Below are 22,936 nucleotides of genomic sequence, written 5' to 3'. Positions count from 1 at the left end.
TTGCAAATGCTCCCCTACCCTCTCCTCCTGCACCAGGCAGCGGGGCCTCAGAGTTCCTAGCTGACAGTAGCTACCTTCAGTGCGCCCACTGAATGGCCTCCGGATGCTGTAAGAGATTGAAGACAGAGATTATGGCCCCTTTCCCTGCCATCAGCCCATTACCTCAAGTGAGTGTTTATGGTGTCCCTGGGCCTTGACTTCTAAGCATCTCTCATCTCTCCGGGGCTTCCTGATGACTGGATCTTTATGATGATTAATTAGCTTCCTGGCATTCCTGAGTGCTAGGCACATGCTCTGACCTGGGGTTATCTCTCAAGGCCTCGATAATCCCTTTCTTGATCCCCCAGAATCTCAGGGCTTGAAGGACCCACCCGGTTCTGTCAGACTGTGGAATGTGGCCCCCAGTGGTCATGCCCTGTCTGGTCAACCCAGAGCTCTTCCCAACCCTTTCTTGTTTCTTCCTTCTGTCTCTTCTGTGTACGCAGACACAAGCATGCGAAGTGTGTATGTGTGTGCATGTGTGTATGCGTGTGCATGTGTGTAAGGTGTGGACCCATGCACTCCCACGAAAGGTATTGATTGGCCCACTCTATCATGCCACTATACTGCCCTGTTTCCTGTCTCTCACTGATCTTTGAGCTAGGCTGGAAGCAAACCCCAGTAATTCTCCTGCCTCCACCAGCTACAGTGCTAAGTTCTCTGTATAGCCCTGGCTGTCCTGGAACTCATTCTGTAAACCAGGCTGGCCTCGAACTCAGAAATCTGCCTACCCCTGCCTCTCAAGTGCTGAGGTTAAAATTGTGTGCCACCACATCTTACTAGGTATTTTTTTTTAAGTGTGGATACTTGGGATTCGAACTCAGGTCCTCACGCTTGCATAGCAATGGCTCATACCCACTGAGCCATCTCCCAGCCCAGCCCTTCTCTTTTTCAAATTGTTTTCTTGATAAGACTTCACCCCTCCCTACAAGACAGTTATACAAGTAAATGTGGGAGGCAGAGAAGAGACACGTCAGCGATGACTAAGTCGGCTTAGCTCCCTCTCCACTTGCGAGAGCGTCAGGGTTGGCTCTCACTCGCCTCAGCCTCCGTAGAAATCCTTTGCTGAGGGGGTGATTTTTCCTCAAGGTCATTCTTTCTCCATGACCAAATGCTAGAATGTGCCACCAGAATAGATCTTCCCCGCTGCCAGAATCCGTGCTCCCCACACAGGACTCGTGGTCATTATAAAGTGACTCTCCTAATAAAAAGCCAACTGGTATTTCCTAGAAGTTCTATCTCCAGTCTGTCTCCAGTCAGAGCCCATCAATCACCTCTGTTTTTTCATACCCTCCCCATTGCTTTAGTGTCTAAAAGAGAAACAAAGATTCCCTGGACCCCCAAGACAGAAGAAAAAAAAATTGAACGAAACTCAGTCTCCAACTTGGATCTCTGGTTCCGGTTTTAGCAACCAGCCCTCTAGGCAAGACCACAGCCCCATTGCCTCTGAGACAGGCAAGGCAATGAGCGCCTTCCTCACATGTCACAGAGGCTCAGAGGTATGAGGAAGTTCACCGAGGGCCGGGAGACAAGGCTGGGAGATAGGTCAGTCAGCAATGTGTTCGCTGTGCACGTGCAAGGAGTTGAGTTCAACCCCCACCGCACACGTTTGGAAAGCGTCTGCTCCACAACTTCCAGGCTAGTGGAAAACCCTGTCTCAAAACACAGGTGAACTGAGCCTGAGAAATGACAGCCAAAGACCTCTGGCCTTCGTGTGTGTGTGTGTGTGTGTGTGTGTGTACACAGGTAACCCAAGAGTAGTTTTCAGAGCTTTCCCAAGCTGAGTAGAATGACCCATGCCTTGGTCTCAATACTCAGGGCGCTGAAACCAGAGCATTGATAACAGTTATAGGCCAGCCTGAGCTATCTAGTGAGATCTTGACCAACCTGGTTTACAGAGCGAGATTTTTGTCTCAAAAAAAAACAAAAAACACAAAAAACAAAAAGTGCTTAACTGAGTGCCATTCCTAGGTACCAGGAAAGTAGAGAACCAAACGCTAAGAATTGTCCTCTGGGGCTGGAGAGATGGCTCAGCGGTTAAGAGCACCCAACTACTCTTCCAGAGGTCCTGAGTTCAATTCCCAGCAACCACATGGTGGCTCACAACCATCTGTAATGGGATTCGATGCCCTCTTCTGGTGTGTCTGAAGACAGCTACAGTGTACTTATATGTGATAAATGAATAAATCTGAAAAAAAAAAAAAAAGAATTGTCCTCTGACCACCAGTAACACATGCTTCAAATTAATAATAATAATAATAATAATAATAATAATAATGATTTAATATAAAATTTAAAATGGACTGGGGAGTTGCTCACCCAGAAGGGTGTCCTGAGCTGAGGTACTAAGGCTCCGGTAACCTTTCTCTTTCTCGAGATGTAGCAGATAAGAGAGAAATTCCGTTACCTGTGCATCAAGGTGTTCATCCTCCTGCCCCAGGATTTTACCTATGCAAGCTAAGTAGGATGTTAAGTAGAGTTTAACACACACACAGACACACCCCCTTCAAAGAGTTCAAACTAGACCCCAGATTCATCTCATATGAATGACTTCTCCGGACAGCAGACCCATCAGATATCCTCATCCCGGTGAAGTCAAGTAGATGCAAAACTGCCCATAATTAAGACACTGCTGAGTCCTGAAGAACCATTAGATTGTCATACATTCTCCCAGAGTGCACCGGATACCTGTGATCACAGCACCCGAGAAGCTGAAGCAGGGAAATCTATAGTTTAAGGTCTGCCTAGACCAAATGGCAAGTCCAAGCCCTCAGACTGAAAAGGGAGACTGTCTCACAAACAGAACAAGAAATCAGACTGGGGATATGGATCAGACAGTAAGGCACTGGGCTAGCATGCTCAAAGCCCTGAGTTCAATCTCTAGCATCATATAAACAGCATCTAAGGGTGCAGATCTTGTTCTCCCAACATTTAGAAAGCTGAAATATCAGAAACGCATCATCCTCGGCTACACAGAGAGGATGGGGTTAGCCTGGGCTACTGATATCTATCTAAAATAAAGTCATAAGTTTGGGTAAACTGAGGCTCACCACAGTTTTAAAAGTAACCTTCACACTTTACAAGGACAGCCTAGACAAACATAGACGTGTGCAGATGTAATTTAAATGTTCCAATCTCTGTGCGCCCCTCCCCTGTCCTCGGTCCCTATGAAATAAGTAAGCTGGGTTCCTTTTACAAGCAGCTGGACTAAACTACCCAACACTAAGGAAGTGTAACTCCCTTGGTCTTTAAGAAATCAAAATCTCTAAACTTAATTAGCATCTTTATCAGACTTAGCAACCTTACAAACAGTGAATCGAAATGTTGCATTTTCTAAACTACCGGTTCCTTCTGTATCCATTTTACTCTTGCAAATCCCTTTTCCTTCAACAATATTTTTGAACGCATCAACAAATACTGATGGATGTCTTCCTCTGAGAGTCATCCTGCTGCAGCCAGCAGCTTCTCGGGTACCCTCTGTTTTCACAGCGTCGTCACCTTTTAGCCAGCCCTCTCCATGTCTTCTCTGCACCCTGCTTTTAGGAGTGGGCAGTATCTGGGTCCCCAGCATTGTCCTAACATCTTAGAGAATACACACCCCATCTGTACCAGAGACTCTTAACTCCAAAGAGTAAAGTTTTCCCCAAGTGCTTGTGGAAAGCAGCTTTGTGGACCCCAGTGACAAAGGACAGGTCTGTCAATCTAGGTGGGACCTGGGAATCAGTATTGTGGCTAGTGCCCCTGCAGTTGACGCCAGAGTACCATAGCTTTGTAGTTTTAAGAGTTTGTTGTCTGTCTGTCTGTCTATCTATCTATCTATCTAGAAGGGCTTCTCTCTATGCAGCTAGCCTGGAACTCCTGGTTGTGGACCAGAATGACCGAACTGGGTAACCTCTCTGCCTCCCGAGTGTTAGGACTAAAGGCTACATACACCCTGCTCAAAGATTTACTTTAGGTTTCATTATGTGGACGTGGGGGAGGGGTATATGCTTGTGAGTGCAGGTGCAGAAGCAGGCCAGAAGAGGGTCTTGGATCCCTGATGCTGGACTTACAGGCCTTTTGTGATTTGACCTTCCCTACCCCCACCCTGCACGGACGCTAGAAGGTCCTTCCTTCACCAGCGCGATGACCACTCTTAATAACCGAGCCTTCTCTTCAGCCTAGGTTTGCTGGTTTTGAAGTGACAGACTAGATGACAGAGACAAATTCTCTCTGAACTCCTCCTTTCCAGCCCCCTTTCCTGAGCTTTTGGAGAGAAGGTCACCCCCCACCCCCGGGATCCTCATCAAAGAGGCAACATGGAGATCTTTCTGAAACCCCTCTGAGGTAGAGTCCCAGGCATCCACCGGATCAAGCAGCTTATTGTGCTGAATCATTCTGTAACAGGACGAGCTAACCCCTTCCCCTTTCCCCAGTTCTTCGGGGACCTTTGAGGACTGGTAGGATTCACCTCCCTCATAGCAGCTACCCCACTCTTGAATGATGCCAGCTACTACGGCCCCGGAGACAGTCTCAGTTGGACTCTGGTGCTAGCTAGGGTCCACCTTCTTCAGACTCCTGCAACCTTATCAAGAATGCCCAGCGGCTCACCACCAGTGGTCTCCATGGCAACCGACAGCGTATCAGAAATACAAACCCCTTTTAGAGAAGGGGCTGGGAGCCGCGCCCCTCTCCAGTCCCTGAACGCACAGCCACCTCATGCGAGCGGACCCTCTTCCCTCCCGCAGGGTTGGGACGCCCCCCTCCCCGGGTTCCTTCCAGAGGGCTCCCGGGACTCAGCGGTCCCCCAGAGGTCATCAGAGAGATGTTGATGGTTTTTCACTGGGGGGGGGCGGGAGGGGGACGACGATGAAGAGCTAGGAAGCAGAATGCACATGACCCCCCCCCCCGGGGACTGAGAGGGACTGGGCACGCGGCAGAGGCGGCGGGAGCCAGCCCGGGGGCGGGCGGTCCCCTAAGTCCCACCTTCAGGGCGGCGCCTGGCGGCGGGGAGTGTCAGGAAGAGGAAGAGCGCGGCCGGGTGCGCGGCGCGGAGCAGGGGCCCGGCCGAGGCAACGGTGCGCGGGCCACCATGGCCACGGACGAGCTGGCCAGCAAGCTGAGTCGGAGGCTGCAGATGGAGGACGAGGGCGGCGAGGCGACGGAGCAGCCGGGGCTCAACGGGGCGGCAGCGGCGGCGGCCGAGGCTCCCGACGAGACTGCCCAGGCGTTGGGCAGCGCGGACGACGAGCTGAGCGCCAAGCTGCTGCGGCGCGCGGACCTCAACCAGGGCATCGGCGAGCCGCAGTCGCCCAGCCGCCGCGTCTTCAACCCCTACACCGAGTTCAAGGAGTTCTCCAGGAAGCAGATCAAAGACATGGAGAAGATGTTCAAACAGTGAGTGCCCTCGCGCCCGGTTTCCCACCACCCTAGACCCGGCCTCGGGCCCGAACCTCCAGTAATCCCAGCTAGGCTCCCCCAGGACCCGGACCCACCAGGGTGGGGAACTCTGCTACCCCTTCCAGAGAGCCACGAGGCTTCCAGACCCACCACCCAAGCACGCAAGTGGATCTGGGGAACCCCCTTTCCCGGTCCTGGCATGTGACCCCCTCCTCCTGGTGATGCTGCCCTCGGGATACTCCACACGGGTTGGGAGCACCCCGAGGTTCCTTCTAGATAATCGCAGGTCCCCAGCGAGTTCCCACCACCACCACATCAGGGAACCGATCCCCTTCCCACTGTTAATGTTACTGCACCTACCACCCTAAACCCACACACACTGAGAAAGGGCCAGTGGCTTCCTCCCTTCCTCTCCTGTCCCAACTACTGGACTCCCTACCCCCCACCGCGATAAGGCACCCCTATTGCCTCTTAAGGGGACATTCCCGGCACCCATGCGAAACATATGCCATTTACTAGGGTCCTTTAATTTCTTCTGCTTAGCTCTGGTCTCTCTAGTTCTAGATTGGGACTACCTCCCCCGTGCCAAACACATACACACACACACACACACACACACACACACACACACACACACACACACACACACACACCTCAGTTATTCTGTTTACTTACCATGGGTGAAAAAAAACGCTTCAGCCTTTCCACTCCTGCCCACCCTGTTGGCCATGTCCCGTTTCCTTAACACTGTGTGACCGCACACTAGGAGAGGGTTCCTCTGTCCCTGTCCCCCCAGTCTTCAAATATGTATTTCCCCTATTATCAGGACAGAGTCCCCTGGGGCTTAGTCCTTCTCCACACACTGTGAGTCCACCTCCCTGAGCTCTCCACCCGGAACCCCTTCACTCAGCGGCGGGCGGTGCAGTGGTGACTCCCCTGCCCTTTATCAGAAGGCAGCCCTCTTCTCAGCAATAGTCTTCCCCCTCCCATACAATCCCCGGTGCCCGGTACCCGGTACCCGGCGCCCTGTTCCCGTACTCTCTGGGCAGAAAGGGGACCCCTTGCTATGTGCCCTGCCTGGGGTCTCCAACCGCCACACTCCAGTTCCTGTGATCCCAAGCTGTACCCTTACCAGATTAGGGTGTCCCCTAGACCTGCGGGCCCAGCCATTCCACGCCCGCCCCACAAAATAAAGCAATATGGAGGGGATAGAGAGAGTACCCATGGGGGTAGAGAAGGTGCCCTCCATAGGACCGTCGGCCCTACTTTGATCAAGCCACCTATGGTTCCTGGAAAGGAAACAGTCCTCCAGGTACCAGGCCCGAGTAGGGCGCAGAGGGGTCCAAACCACTGAAGCTGAGTTTTGGGTGGGGTACGCAGGGAGTCCCAAAGCAGAAAACTGCAGGCAGGTAAAGGATTGAGAGCCCCAGCCACACCCAGCTGACAATACCCAGACACCAATCGGGAAGCCCGTGAAGGGGGCGTTTCCTCCATCCGGGGTCCAGAGAGGGCTTTCCTGCGTCCCACTTCCCACTTCCCACCCAGTCTGTGGGTGACTAGAAAGTCCCTCGTGCTGCTGGAATACACTCCCAAACTTCTCCATGGAGGTTCCAGGGTGAGGGGATACCCACTGGCTTCAGTCTGCGCTGACTGACTAGGCCAGGAGAGCAGGAATCCGCATTCCTTGCTTTTGAATCTTAGGGCAACTGTGACTTCCAGGTAGAGCCAGCCTGTGGGAGTGTCCCAGAGGATATTCGTGTGTCATAGATCTCTGTTGAGATAGGACTGAGGCGGTGCAGCCCACACATGCCTCCCAGCAGCCCTGTGACCCAGGACTTTACAGCTACAAAATGACAGGATTAGGATTCGAACTCAGACAGCATAGCTTCAAAAGCCCCAGCCTTCCCTTCAGAACTGTCTCTCACAGATGCCTGTGTCAGTGTCTCAAATCACATCCTGACACCTCTCTCTCTCTCTCTCTCTCTCTCTCTCTCTCTCTCTCTCTCTCTCTCTCTCTCTCTCTCTCTCCCCCCCCCCGTCTCTCTCCCCCCCCCCCCGCTGTGTGACACCCCCAAAGAGCAAACTCGGGAGAGACCACTTGGATTTGTGGGGAACCCGTGGGGACAATGGTCTGGAAGCTGTGTTTGTACTCAGTTTCACACAGGCTGTTTTGGGGGGAGCAGTTTAATTGAGAGGTGCTTTTGTGGAGATGAGAGAGTCCTGGCCTCCTCAGAGCTACCTCTTGGCACTAGTGCTGCGTGCTGGGGTGTTGGGAGGGGCAGGAAGGAGCCAGAAAGCTGGACCTCAGGAGAAGGAAACGCCACTCGCCAGGGTCCCTTGCTGGGGCACAGAGCTGCTGATGTTGTATTCAGGGAAACAAGGCTTCACTGTGCCCCATCAGCCCAGCCCAGCCGGGGCCCGGCTGGGAACAGCCACAGCTAGCTTCTCAGAGCACAAAATACACGATCTGTTTCCACTGTGCAAGCGGCGGTTGCCTCCTGGGGCCCAGCAGGTCCCAGGATCTGAGCCAGGGCTCTGTTGAGAGCAGAGGGCAGGGAGGAGTGGAACTGGTGCCCTTGGAAAGTGGAGCTAGCTTTTCCTTGGCGGCTAGGAGGCCAGGCTTCCTGCGTCATCTTCCTTGTCATCCCTGGACCTCAGTCTACCCCTGTGTAAGAGGAATGGGCTGTGTGTGATGAGTCTCAAAGACACTTATGTTCTAGCCTTATTTCTAAGGGCTCTGGAGCACTGATGTTCTTCAGAACTGCGGTGCAGTCTTCTGGTCCATGCATTCAGTGTGGACGAGCAGATACCGCCTGAGAACAGTGGTTGAGGGAGTGCCGGAGGAAACAGCACTGCCAGCTGACTCCAGCCCCTCTCCCCATTTTACAGACAGGAAAACTGAGATCCAGAAGAGAGAAGTGACCAGCTCGGAATCATGGGTTTTTCTGGAGGTGGGGCCTAGAGATGACATGTACTGAGTTTCCCCCTTTGGTCCGGCATCTTAGAGCCTGTACCCCACCCTCTTGCCCTACCCCTCGTGGCCTCAGACTCTATCCCTTCTCTCTCACACACACACTCAGCCTCCTCCCCTCTCTCTACCCACTCATCCAGAGTTGTTTCTAGAAGTTTCCAAGACAAAAAGGCATGGGACAGATCCACAAAATTTCAGGGATGGCTACCCTCTGAGCCGATAACAGCCCAGGGAGAACTCTGGAAGGTTCTGTAAGCTGATGCTTGCCTGGAAGGCAGGCACACATAATTGTGAACGAGCTGTGGAATCTGAGGAAGGTGCCCTAGTTCCTTGTCCCGTCTGGCCAGCCTCCTCCCCACCCACTTCATCCCATGACCCCTTGCAGCAGGCAGGCAAGGTCCCCTTTCTTTCTGGCTTCCCATCACAAGCTCCTGGGGCCACCGGGCCTCCTCTCTCTTCCCTTCCTGCTTGACAGTCTGCAGCCCTATGAGGCTGTGGATTTAGCAGCATGTGGACCTAGAGCACATTCCTTAACCCTCTCTGGGTCTCTTTCCTCACCTGATGGTGCTGTCAGATGCGTAACCTAGGACTTGGCACTGAATCAGTACTTACTAACTTACTGTCACCACTGTCCCAAGTTCACCATATGCCCTGGCCCTGGCGGCAGCCATCAGCACCGATCCTGAGGTAGCTCAGAATGAGCCTCTGGCTGCCTCTGCTTCCCCCCAACAGAGCTGCCAGGCTGTGAGGCTGGCAGCAGCCCTTTGCATTGGGCAGGGATGACAGGGATGCAACCCGTTGCCACTTTTCCTCTTGCCCAACAGACGCTCTGATTGACGGCTACATATTGCTTTGATAAATAACAGAAATAGAGAGATGAATTCATTATCACTTAATTACGTGGCAGGCAGGTGGTAGAAGAAAAGGGGAGAGCTAACGGCAGCCCTTGGAGCGACACAAAACTGGGACACACGGGCCCTTGCCACCCAGCTGGGTGTCTGAGCAGGGTACTGGGCTTCTGAGCCTCGGTGTCTCCTGGGGTCTTAGGACCTACCTGACAATTGCGAGTGGGGAAACAGAACTGTCACAGGTTTGGCCTGGGGTCTGGGTCATGGATGGTCTTAGAAGCAAAAGGTGCCACCTGCCACCCAGCAGCTATCTTTCTCAAGTTTTGCATACAAAAATCCAGCTGCAGGCACGGTCTTTGGGAATTCTATGGTGGGTCCACAGGGCCAGTAATGGAAGGCTTCTGTGTGTCTACCGTTAGGAAAGACTGCAGCCACGGGTCCCCACAGCAGCCTGGGGGTGGTGTCGAATTAAAGGTGTCCCCAGCCCTGTCCTTACTAGAGAGTCCCAGGGGAACTCACCTCAATTACTTAGAGGTCAAGTTTAGTCCTCAAGACTCAAAGAGGTGAGTCACTTGGCCAAGGTGGTGAGTGCTACTTGTATGATTAGCTCTAGGAGGCTAGCAGGCTTGGTGGGGGTTGAGGTGCCTCCTACCCCAGGGAGGAAGTATTCCCAACAAGGACCTCTTCTCTTTTCCACCCACTTCCCCTCTGCGTCTGAGTCACCTCTCCTTCCCCTCCTGGGGACTTTCTGATTGGTGGGGGGAGCGGTGGTTACACCTCCCATTGCCCCACCTCCCTCCTTCCCAACCTTCTGGTTGAGGTCCAGGCCTGGCCCAAGGGTCATCAGGACTTCCAGAGGCAGGTTGGAGGCCCCCTTCTGCAAGGACGGCTCCTCTGAGGAGTTAGTCACGTCACAGCCTCTTACAAGGAACGGTGCCCACACCCTGCAGTCGCTGAGTTCCTTCTGGCTGTCTCAACAGCCTTCTTGCAAAGCGGAAGTCCAGCTTTGCAAAAACAGAGCAGGCTGCAGGGCCAGGCAGGTGTGGCTAGCTGGGCCCAGCCTGGCTGTGCTGAGCAGGAAGTCCTTTTTAGGACTCAGCCGTTTGACGGATGAATGAGGCCTCAGTTGACCCACTGGGTAGCAGGATCTTGACTCTCTTCTTCTTCTTCTTCTTACTACTACTACTACTACTACTACTACTACTACTACTATTACTACTTATTGTTATTGTTGTTATTATTATTATTATTATTATTATTGGTGTTTTGCCTTTGGAGGATATTGCATTCCCCAAACTGGAGTTATACACAGTGGAAGTTTCCATATGGGTGCTGGGAATTGAACCCAGGTCCTCTGCGAGAACAGCAAGTGCTCTTAACCACACTGAGCCATCTCTCCAGTCCTGCTGGCTCCCTTCCTGATACTACCGGCCATTTCACAGGTAGGGAGGCTGAGTCTCAGATGATTAGGGTCCACAGCTAGTGAGAGGCAGAGGCAGTCTCTTCATTGGGGGTCTATCTCCCTACCCTGATTTCTCCCTCACGTGGTCCACAGGCCTTCATGTCTCACTCGTAACCTGGAGCTATCAGAAAATGCATCTCCCCAAGTGCTTCCCAATTCTGGTGGCACTGGCCTGTCATCCCAGCTGCTCAGGCGCCTGAGGCAGGGGGATAGAAAAACTCAAGGCCAGCCTGTGCTGCAAAGTAGGTTCGAGACCAGCCTGGGCCACTCTGCAAGACCTCAGCATGCATGGGACCCTGGGGTTAATCCCCAGCATCACAGAAAGAGACCAAGAAAGAGAAAGTACAAGGCCAGTCTGTCTACTTCCATTTCCCTTCCTGGTGACGGCGGGCAGGTGACTTTGTCTGTGTGATCTCTTCAGGAGTACTGTGAATGGAGTCAAGAGTGGGTAACAACATTGGGTTATATTCATAGTCGGTATCATAAGTGATTATTAAAGGTGGGCGGAGAATAGAGCGACGGCAAGACGCTCCCACATCGCCACCTTGGCTCAGCCCGTGGGTGGTGTCAAACTTGAGGTTAAGACAACCCTGAGTCTTGGCAGCTCTCTGGCAAGTAGCTCTCAGCTTGTAGGCTCTCACTGGACCTTCTGGAAAACAGGAGAGGAGGGCCTGTGAGCACTGCACACTACTTGGTCCCTAAACCCCTGATATTCATGGTAATAAGAGAGCACGGAGACTGGGGGCCGGAGACTGGGGGGCTGCTGAGACCAGCGTCCCTTCAGCAGTCGATCCTCCTGTGGCCATTTGGAAGCAGCAACACAGGCCTGGGCTGGGTGCCAGAAGGGACAGAATGTGGTTAGTTCCCTGTACCCCTTTGCTGGGGCAACAGCTGTGATAATGGCTTCGCTTCAGCCAGCACAGCAGGGCTGGGGCTGGGGGAGCGAGGGCTGCCTACCTGAGGGAACAGTGAGCCCTCTGTCCTCAGAGGAATTCAAGGCACCAAGCAGGGAAAAACCACATTGGGAGTTTGGCCCTTACGGCCGGCCGGGCTGGCTGAAGTGACCTCCACTCACTACCCTTTCTATCCCTGGGACTCTCCAACCCAGCGTCTGGAGGCAGCCGGATATAGTGTGGTTTTGTTTTGTTTTGTTTTATCACAGTTGGACCCCACCTGCACCCATGCTGACCTTGGCCAGTGCACTTTCTTTCTGCCTGAGCCTCCTCGAAAAGGATGTCTGGAGGGAGAATGCCACCCTTGTGACTCGGGGTTATCAGGACGGAGGGCGAGGACAGACAGAGATGGGGGAGAGCGGCTGAATAAGATCGCATTCAGACCTAAAGACAGGGTCAGCCTGGGTGGCAGCTGGAGGGAGGGTGGATGGGAGGGATCTTTTTTGTCACATCCAGGGCAGCAGCTGCTGAGCCCTCCCCTGGTGTGAACTATGCATGGGGAGGGAGGCTGGAATGTGGGCTGGGTGCCAGGCAGCCACAACGTCGTTGCCGTCGTTGCCGTCCTGTCCCTCGGATGTTGAGAAAAGGTGCTGAGCTCCAAAGCCTGAGTTTTGTTATCAGAGCTTGGTGACATTGGCTTTCCTGAACCAGGCCCAAGAGCCCCCAAGGGGAGCATCAGGCCCAGCCCCAGAGGCCTATGAGGAAGTGGGAGTCAGAGGGAGGAGTCCAGCTAGTAATATCCCACCTGCTGTGTGGAATTATCATTCCCCTGCCCTGGGCCCCAATTTTCCTCCATAAGCTGGTGGGCCAGGCTAGGTGGATGAACCCTGAGGGCCAACCTTTCCTTCCTGTATCCTCGGAGCCTCCTGGAGCCTCATTTCCAGCTCAGAAAGAAAGGCAGCAGGATGAGAGGGCCTCCCCAGCCTCGCCTCTCTCATGAGAACACCATCATTTCCCACAGTTGTTCACTTGCTTGGAGGTGTGGGGACAGTCTCCACTGTTACCCCCTTACAGGGAGGAAAGCAGGGCGACCAGGGGCTACCTGCTTAAGGCTCCAGTCCCCTACAGTTTAGCCAGACCCCCTAAGGTGCTGGATCTTTAAGTCAAGCCTAGAAGGGGGAGAGAATGCTAAGCCCCTTGGCCATCTATCCAGTCTGACTTCCTACCCCTCAGGTCACTCCACTCCTCCCAATTCTGTAGGGAGCTAGGCCTAGACCCCTTGGAGAAGCCAGCATGGGTTTGTTTGTACGACCGCCTTACCTAGACTCGAAAACTTTTTTTTTTCTTTTTTTCGGAGCTGGGGACCGAACCCAGGGCCTTGCGTTTGCTAGGCAAGCGCTCTACCACTGAGCTAAATCCCCAACCCGACTCGAAAACTCTTATGCAAACCTAGCTGACCTCAAACTCACTGCAATCCTCCTGCCTTAATCTTCCAGGTGCTGAGATTATTGACAAGGGTCATCACACCCAGCTCCAGCGTAGCGGGGACTTTTGTCCTGTTTTTCTCTTATAATTTAGTGTTCTGTGTCCGTGTGCGCACCTGACTGTGTCCGTGCATTATGTGATGCAGTACCGGGGATGGCCAGAAGAGGGCGACAGACGCTGTGGCGCTGGCGTTACAGGTGCTTGTGAACAAGCTGGGTGGCCCGGGTGCTGAAACCCGGTCCTCATGATTGAGCAGCAGTGCTTTGGGCCTCCAGGGTGGTTTTTATTAACCCAACGTCACTGCCGTTTTCATAGTAAGGATGTGAAATGCTCAGTGTAGCATCTGGTGTATGATCTTGATGGCAATGGCCGGTTTTAAGGTATTAAGCTCCTACTGTGTGTCTGGCCCTGTGCTGAGAGCCAACTTGAATCATCTCGCAATCCTTGCCTCACTTTCAGAGTGGGCTCTTTAATCTGCGTGGTAGACATGGTGAAAGTGGGGTTCTTGGGGTCAGGTGACCCCAGCAGGGCCACCCAACCAACAGAGGCAGGGTTGGGTTTTGAATACAGGGTGAGTATGCAGTCGACTTTTCTCTCAGGTCAGTCCTGTGAACTAGTCACCCATGTACACCTTTAGGGCCTTTGGGGAATGGTCACCTCCCCCAGGGTCACCTCCCACCCTGCACAAGGCTTCTTTTGGCTCTGTGTCACCTGGCTTGGTGATCGATGTTTTTCGGAACTGTAGCCAGCCCCCGCATCGTCCCCTGGAGACTGGAGTTGGCCTGGGTTGGAGCCCTGCCCTGGTAATTGAATGACCTTTGATTGATATAGACTGCGGTTTGAAGCGTGGCCTGGCCCAGCCTGAAGCTGCCAGAAACCAGGGAATCCACAACTCAACGTGATCTCCAAGTTTGGGCATGGCATGTGCTTCCTTTAGTCTGAGATAGTTTATTCTGGCTTTAAAAGAAGCATAGACCCAGCTGGGGACGCAGAAAAACAAGGGACATGTGGCTCCCGAGCTGGGGTCCCAGGCTAGAGCCCTTTTCAGTGGTCCTCCAGTCCTGACCTGCTATGATTGCCGAGCATGTAAAGTGCCTGGTACACAGTGGTTACTTGGCAAGATAACCAAATCTCACCAGAGTGGTGATGGCTGCCAGGAAGCCTACTTACTGTATGGGCCGTGCTGTGGGCTTGGCATCTATGAGCCCAAGCGGGTCTCCCAATGACCAAGAGGCACCATGACATCTGCGTTTCTCAACCACGCTCCAGTGACGACGTTTAGGACCAGTGATGTTTAGTTGCACTGTCAACTTGACACGATTTAGAATCCCTGGAAAGGGAAGCTCAGTGAGGGATTGTCTGGACCAGGTTGGCCTGTGGGCGTGTCTTTAGGGGGCTGGATTATGCTAATTGATGTGGGGAGGCCCTGCCTAAGAGTGGGCAGTATCATTCCCTGGGGTAAAGCACTTGAACCAAAAGCAATCTGGGGAGAAAGGGGTTTATCTGGCTTAGACTTCGATATCATAGGACATCGCTGGGAGGAGTCAGGACAGGAACTCATAGGAACTTGAAGCAGAAACCAAGGAGGAATCCTGCTTGCTGTTTCCGGCTCACAATCAGCTAACTTCCCTATCCAGCCCAGGGAATGGTGCCACCCACAGTGGTCTGGGCCTTCCTAAATCAGTTAGCCATCAAGGTAATCCCTGACAGGTAGACCTGCAGGCCAATCTGATCTGGGCAAACCCTCAATTGAGATCCCCTTCTCAGATGACTCTAGACTGTATCGGGTTGACAATTAGAGCTAACTAGGACAGGTCGGAAAAGCGATCCGGGAGACAGAAAGCACAGCAAGGACTCTTTCGGTTCATTCGCTCTGCGGTTGGTGGCTATGCTGTGGCCGGTTGCTTCAAGCTGCTGCCAGAACTACCCCAGCCATCATGGCCCGTTCTCTCCAACCTGCTTTTTGTCAGGATATTTTAGCATAACCTCAAAAAAGAGACTCAGACCAGAGCATTCTCCTTGTAGGGGGCTGTACGGATGCTGTAGGCAGATTCTTTGATGTCTGTTCAGGAGCACCTATGACTCCCACTTAAGACAAGCAAAAATTGTGCCAAGATGTCACCAGATGCCCCTTAAAGGTCACACTGAGGGGGAGCCCAGGCAGTCTGACATGAGAACTGTGACGCGCCATCTCTGAACTTCACTGAGGTCCACGTTCAGAATGTAAGGGACTCTGTGGTCCCAAGGGACACAGAAGAGGTGTCCTTTGTGTCTTGCCTTGGGATAGACAAGCCCCTCATCAGGTACCCCTATTGACAAAGGAATGCAGTGGGAGCCCAGCCTTCCACCTCCGGCAGGCACAGTGCTGTAACAGGAGAGTGCCCAGTCACCTCAGGGGTGGGGGTGGTTCCTGCTGCAGACCGTGGCTGGGCCTTCACAGCCCTTGCCTGCCCGACTGGCATTCACCACATCCTCTCATACTTGCCCTACCCAGCAGTCCCTCTGTCCTCGGGGCCATTAGCCTGCCTGTCCCCACCCAGCGCTCTTACTCTGTTAGGGAACACATGGTCTGTGCTTCCTTCCTTCCAAGGCCTGATTCACCCATACATCAACTATTTATACCCCTCACACAAATGCTCGCCTTGGCGCTGTGGGCAGACACCGATCTGCAGGTGGCCACGGGACACAGAAGAGGACAGGGCACAGATGCGTTGATTTATAAGTTCATCAGCCGGGTTGGGGATTTAGCTCAGTGGTAGAGCACTTGCCTAGCAAGCACAAGGCCCTGGGTTCGGTCCTCAGCTCCAAAAAAAAAAAAAAAAAAAAAAAAAAAAAAAAAAAAAGTTCATCAGCCTGACAGACCTGGGATAGTGGCCCAGCTCTTTTCCTTACTGCTGTGTGACCTTGGGTAGGTCAGTTAGCCTCTCTGAGCCTCTGGTTATTAAGAGTGTTAAGGAGTAATAAAGCTGCCGCCCAACCCGGGGGCTGTTTAGATGTCTACAGTCAGGTGCGGCTGTGTGTAATTGGAGAGGGGCACAGGGGAAAGCCAAGGAGAAGCAGGAAGGGCACCCAGTATCTGTAATTGAGCCCGTACTTGTCCTCAGGCAGAAAAGCCTGCATGTCACCCTGAGGACACTTCCCCCAGGCTCACGGCCCAGGGGACAATCAGAGCAACTGTGTGTCACCCTGACCAGCAGACTTGGCGGTGCAGACAGCACCTTTACTGGCTAGAAAGTGGATTGGAAGCTACCTCTGGCCACTCACAGCACAAGGTGTGTGGGGACAAAGAGAAGGGACATCCAGACCTTTTTCTCACCCATCCCTGACCCTGCCAGGCTGTTAGTGGCAGAGGGAAGAAGGGAAGGGCGGAAACAGAGGCCTGATTATCAACTGGTTCTGTGCCAACACACCCACCCCGCTCCCTGCGGGCTCCCAGAACAGCCTGTTTCCCTGAACACACCCAGATCCGCCGCCCTGCTGTGACTGCGGCCCTGCCTCCCTCCCTCCCAGACACAGTGCTCCAAAGAGGCTGCTGAGACCCTTGGCTCGGAAGTCATTCCCAAGTCACTCATGCCACAGTCTGAGCACCTAGTAGGTGCTTTTTATTCTCTCTCCCAGAACCTTGGCATAAGCTGGGGCGGGAAGATCCCCGAGTGAAGGGTGCTGGCTCCCTCCCGTGAAGGGGCGTGGCTCTGTTAGAGTGAACCACGCACCACAGAAATAGAGGAATGTGATGGTGCACATGAACCGTCCCAACAGTAGGGACAGGAAGGAGGATTGCTGTGAGCACAGGGCCAACCTGGGCTACATAGTGACTTGTAGGACAGCTGGGGCTGCCAAGTGAAACTGTCCAAAAAAATTTAAACATTGAGACCATCTCCGACATCCATGCATTCTCTGGCCACTGGGAATGATTTTGTACTCACGCGTGCGTACACACACACACACACACACACACACACACACACACTGCCCATCGAGGTGCCTGGACCAGAGAGAGCAGGACCCACAGGCATGACGTGAGAACATCTGCTTGTTCACACCACACACAGCATAGGAGTCTGTGGTTTCCCCCTCCACGCCTTGGGTTTGTGTGAGAATTAGCACTGTTTAAAATACAGGATGCTGCCAGACCACGTGGTAAGGACCCTTCCAGCCCTGATGGGAAGACACTGACCACTTCCTGTACCCCCGGCTCGCGGCCTCTCTGCATCCTCCCAACACCAGGTCCGTCATGATAGCCTTAAGTCTCTCTCTGCGCCCACAGGTATGATGCGGGCAAGGATGGCTTCATCGACCTGATGGAGCTGAAACTCATGATGGAGAAGCTGGGGGCCCCCCAGACGCACCTGGGCCTGAAGAGTATGATCCAAGAGGTGGATGAGGATTTTGACAGCAAACTCAGCTTCCGGGAGGTGAGTCCATCCCCCCAGGGTCACTCCCGGCCAGCCACACCTGAGCACTGGGTGGCCAGCCAGCTGTGAATAACTGAGAGCTATGTGAGGCTTGCAAGGCATTCTTGGCAGGTATCCTCCTGCCTCAGCCAAACTAGTGCTGGGATTACGAATGTCGGCCATCACAATCAGCTATTTTGAATGACTCCTATGTATGCACGCCACTGAGTTGTGGGAAAGGCTGTATGCTCTGAGGGTCTGGAGATTAGAGGGAGAAGTCTCTGAAATGAGGTGCTTGGCTCAGAGGAAAGGAAGGCAACGGTTCTGCTGAGGGGACCAGGCATGGTGCTAGGTAGCTTCACATTCTCTGAGGCAGAAGCTATGGACCAGCCTGTTTAGGGAATGGCTGGAGAGACCAAGGCTCAAAGCACAATAGCCATGGCACGTGCTGAAGAGATGGCTCAGTGGTTAGAGCACTGACTGCGCTTCCAGAGGTCCTGAGTTCGAATCCCAGCAACCACACGGGAGGCTCCCAACCCTCTGTAATGGGATCTGGTGTCCTCTTCTGGTGTGCCTGAAAACAGCTACAATGTACTCATATATAAAATAAATAAATAAGTTGTATGGTTCTAGACCCCAGATGGCATAGAGTTGCGGCTGTGAGAAAGTAGGTGCTCCAGACAATGCTAGCCCTTAGAGAGCTGGCATGAGTCAGAGAAGGTAGGGAAGAGAGGTGGCGTCAAGGGCTTATTAGGTTATATGGGGATAACCAGAGGCCAGGGGAAAAAGTCAAAATGGTACCCCCAAAATAGCTTGGGGTCAGAGAGCACCCATCCCAATCCTTCCAGCGCAGAAGCCGTTTGCCATCTCTGAACCATCTTCCCACTGCGGAATGGGAGCGTGGTCCCTCTGGGGCTTTGTGAACACAGTGCAGATTTGTGTCGAGGACAGCGGGTGACAAGTAGAGGCGCCCTGAAGCCACTGGTGGGAACTCTTTAGCCCAGGGTCCTAGCAGGACAGACCAGGAAGGTGGGGGCAAGAGCCCCGCCTATCTTGACTTCCGGTCCTGCAGGTGAGCACACAGCCTTTCTGCAGAGGGATCGGAGCTGGGACTTGGGTGTGGCCAGGGACTTTGTCCCCATTATCCCTCACTGACCCCTGTGCCCTCATCTGTCCGCAGTTCCTTCTGATCTTCCGCAAGGCGGCAGCAGGGGAGTTGCAGGAAGACAGTGGCTTGCACGTCCTGGCCCGCCTCTCCGAGATTGATGTCTCCACAGAGGGCGTCAAGGGTGCCAAGAACTTCTTCGAGGCCAAGGTGAGGAGCCAGGGACTGCACGGTCCAGCTGTGCGATGACAGGGCTAACATGGAGGACTGGCGCCGTGCCTCCCTGTCCCTCGAGGCTGCAGAGGAGAGGTGGGGCTGACCTTTCGTGAGGTGTGCAGGGCCACGAGGCTCCCTGGATGCCCCACCTTTGCCAGCCCTAGCCTGGAGGAAGCCGCAGGGCTGCATGTACAGCCTCCCCCCTTCAGCGCATGTATAGATGAGGGGAGGGGACATATTTGTTTCAGCGGCTCCTGAGCCCATCCAGAACCCCGCCTTTTCTTATTTCTTGTTTCCATGAAAAGCTGAAACCGTTGCTTACCAAGGCTGCTCCCCTTCCCTTCTCTCTTTTCAAGCCTTTGATAGAGATGTCAGGGCTCATCAGTGGACCAGTATGTCTGACCTAGGACAGGATGTCAAGGGCATCACGGCTGTCTGTAAACCCCTACTGCTTCTGCCAGTGAATATTCTCTCGCTCTCCCTCTTCCTCTCCTTCTCTCTCTCCTTTCTGTGAGTGTGTCTATCTGTCTGTCTGTCTCCTCTTTCTTACTCTCTCAGAGAGAAATGGTCTCATATTACCCAGGCTGGCCTTGAACTTCTGATCCTTCCACCTCTGTCTCCCCAGAGCTAGGATCATAAGTATTTAGTACCATGTACATCACCCATGCTAGGCAAGCACTTTACCAGCTGGGCTCTATGTCCCCGCCTCTGCCAGAGAGCCCTGTGGTCAGTTTCTGTGTGCAAGATTCTATGTGGATAAACTAAGGCTGAGAGGTGACTGTGGCTCACAAGGGCCGGGGCCAGAAAGGCCCCCTGGAAAAGCAGCTCCCTGGGCTGATCTGATGTGGAGACCACACCCCTGACCTGTCCCCCTCGCCCTCAGGTGCAGGCCATCAACGTGTCCAGCCGCTTTGAGGAAGAGATCAAAGCCGAGCAGGAGGAAAGGAAGAAGCAGGCTGAGGAGGTGAAGCAGCGAAAAGCGGCCTTTAAGGAGCTGCAGTCCACATTCAAGTAGCCAGAGCCAAGGCCAAGACCTGGCCCGGCCCCATGTGCAGTCTGGGGGTACGGGTCGGTCCAGGAGACCTGTGGGAGACTAGCTCCCAGGTCCTGGTCTCTGTGCCTGGACCACTATGAAAACGCAAACTGTATGTGACCGGATCTCATCCGGGAGTCTCCTCAGTGGTTGGTCCAGGCCCTGCTCCCATCCGCTGTTCATGCGGCTGTGACACCAGCCACCAGCATCCTCTTTGGCCATCCCTACGTCTCTTGTTCTCTGGCCACTCTGCTGCCTGCTCTAGCCCAACTCCAGCCCATTCACGCCCCTGCCTTTGGTACCAGCTACTTTCTCCACTCATCACCTACCCTTAACTATAGGCCGCCCTGCCATGGTCCAGCAGAAAGTGAGACCCTCCCCAGGACTCTTCCTTTCAGATCGGCCCCATCTCCGCTGAAGGTGGAGGGACTCCTGTATTGATGAGGAGATCCAGGGACTCTTATAGTAGTGAGGAGATCCAGGCCCTACTACTCTAAGCTGATATAAATGGGGCCCAGCCAGGCAGGGTGAAGGCCACTGAGCGAATCTACCTCACAGGCTACACTCTGTCAGGCATGCCACGGGGGATGTGAGTGATAGGGTTCCGTGGGGAGGGTCCCAAGGGGCTGTGGAGAGGGGGGTGGGGTTCCAAAGGGATTGGCCTTTTCAGGGTAGACTTCAGCACTCTGCCTTGACTCCCCACGGAGTGCCTGATGTGTTTATGTGCACTGGCAATAGGACACGGGGCGGCACCCCTTTCACGCTACCCTTCCTTGAGTTTGTCACCAGCGATGGCACTCGTCAGCACCAGATCGCATGGGGACTCCCTGTCACCAGACAGGCCGTAGTGAAACCCGTGCCGCTGCTCCATAGCTCATGTGCTTGCTTCACGCTTTACGTGTGTGTACGTGCGTGTCCCTTGCTGTGTTGTGGAACTGTGACGTCACCCCAGTCTAAGTGAACGGCCACCGGGGCCACCGTTATGCAATGTTCCTCGTGTCACTGCTCGTGAAACTCGATGACTCTTTGTTTTACTACAATGCCTCAAGAGCCCCCGGGACCCCTGCAGGACTTGCAAAGGTTTTATTTTTTCGGTCTTAGAACCTGTGAGAATCGGAGGGGCCAAGCCCAGCCCAGCTCAGCAGCCGTGGCCCTGGCTTGTTTGCCTTAGTGGATATGTTTATACAGAGGAATATAAATTCCCTTTACTTTTGGCTGTTTGCATTTTATTTTTGGTTCCCCCCTCTCAACACCTCTCCCCCGACCCCACTCCCCCAAAAAATGAAAAAAGCTTCATTCGGTGGTACGATTATTTTTTTTAACTAAAAGGAGATAAAATTCTATATTCTTATGTGTGCGTGGTTTTTCATGACCAACCGGAGACAAAGGCGGACAGGATTTATTCTGGATCTAGGCGGCCACAGCAAGTGCCCAGGGAGGAGGGCACTCTTGCTGGAGAAATCTGTCCCTTAGCATCTGTAAAACAGTGATCTAAGCACCCATATTAAACCCACTTCATCCTTAAAGGAGCTCACCAAAGGAGCACTGGGTTGTTTTTTTTTTCTAAGAATATATATATATATACATATATATATATATATACATATATATATATATATATATATATATATATAGTGGCTGTCTTCAGACATACCAGAAGAGGGCATCAGATCCCATTACAGATGGCTGTGAGCCACCATGTGGTTGCTAGGATTTGAACTCAGGACCTCTGGAAGAGCAGTCAGTGCTCTTAACCACTGAGCCATCTCTCTAGGCCAGGAGCACTGGTTTTTAATCCCTTTTAATGGTAAGGATAGGGAGGCCTGAAGGTCTGTGGATACACAGACTGATTGAGGCAACAGGATTTAACCCAAGGCGCGAGCCTTTATCATAAGGCCCCCTGCCTTCAGATTTCACAGAGACTGTCAGAAGAATGGACAGGGCAGATGTGACACACACCTGACATCCTGGCCTTCCTGGGGGCTGAGGTGAGAGGAAGGAGAGTTCAAACCTGGTTGGCCTGGACTAAGCCCCAAGACCCTGCCTGTCTAAAGAAACTGTAACAAGATGGGTGCTATGGGTACAGAGGTTCTGAATCAGTGAATGCGCCCCCCCCCCACACACACACACGCAGACACCCACCATCCTCGATGCCTCTGGAGTGCTGGAGCGGCTGCAATGGTGAGATCAGCAGCTGCTTGTGTGGGGCCCATGGCATCCCAGTCTTCATCTGCTGGACTGAACTGGGATCTCCAAGACTGTCCAGACTTGTGGTTACAGCCTGAACCCAGTGGGGGAAGTTTCTGATTTGTCTGGATGCTGCTGTCCCCTTGTGGCCGTGAGTGGAACTGCAGCATCAGATGGCCACTAACATTTTAAGTCAGGCATCTCCTTTGAGTTCCTTTTTTGTGGGGATCACTGCAAGCAGCGATCCAGGTGAGGTTAGGAGTGAAACTCGGGTCGGCACAACTTAGCCGATTCCGGGTCAAAACCTCTAGAGTCTGATGCCAAGGGATTTGTTTTTTGCATATTTTTAGCACACTAAAACTTGGAAGAAAAAAGTTTCCAATTGGCAACTGCCACAACAAAGCTTAAGGCATGGCTACATCGAATCACATTGTGGCCTTTTCTACATGAAAGTTCTAATAACTGAGAAACTGGGTTCAGGTGGCAGTCTGGGGGATTCAATTTGAAAGCCTGCATGTTTAGTAACTGGTTTTTCTAGTGCCTTTCTGTGAGCGTGTGCCCTATAACTGGCTCGTCCGGTGGTTCTCAAATGCTGTGACTCTTTAACATTGTGGTGACCCCCCCCCCCGCCAGAAAATTGTTTCGTTGCTACTCCGTAACTAATTCTCCTACTGTTAAGAATCCTAATGTAAGTATCTGATATGCAACCCTTGTAAAAGGGTCGTTTGACCCCGTGAAGGGGTCGTGAGAACCACTGTGCTAGTCAGGCAGATTTGGGAAGGGGAACAAGATTGAAAGGAACCAGCTTCCATTCAAGCTGCAGCTGGCCTGGCAGATGAGCATGGGCCAAGAGCCCTCAGAATCCAAGAGCCACAGGCTGACTTTCAGGTGCCAGAGGCTCAGCTATTGGGGACCTCAACCTTA

General features: G+C 53.2%; 1 protein-coding gene and 1 long non-coding RNA gene across 2 annotated transcripts; both read left to right on the top strand.

Annotated features, from left to right (window-relative positions):
- Window positions 1-5,083: 5,083 nt before the first annotated feature.
- Window positions 5,084-21,168, top strand: Efhd2 (EF-hand domain family, member D2). The gene is given in 4 exon segments (NM_001031648.1): window positions 5,084-5,415; window positions 17,345-17,492; window positions 18,652-18,786; window positions 19,676-21,168. Coding segments are annotated over 4 exon segments (720 nt in total). The 5' UTR covers window positions 5,084-5,110; the 3' UTR covers window positions 19,808-21,168.
- LOC120103027 (uncharacterized) lies at window positions 9,904-14,057 on the top strand. Its single transcript, XR_015621300.1, has 2 exons — window positions 9,904-10,679; window positions 10,793-14,057. It is a non-coding gene; the product is annotated as an uncharacterized LOC120103027 (long non-coding RNA).
- Window positions 21,169-22,936: the final 1,768 nt, after the last annotated feature.

Source organism: Rattus norvegicus, chromosome 5 (genome assembly GCF_021556685.1).
Source record: "Rattus norvegicus strain SHRSP/BbbUtx chromosome 5, alternate assembly SHRSP_T2T, whole genome shotgun sequence".
Taxonomy (NCBI): Eukaryota; Metazoa; Chordata; class Mammalia; order Rodentia; family Muridae; genus Rattus; species Rattus norvegicus.
This window is presented reverse-complemented; position numbering and strand designations above follow the sequence as displayed.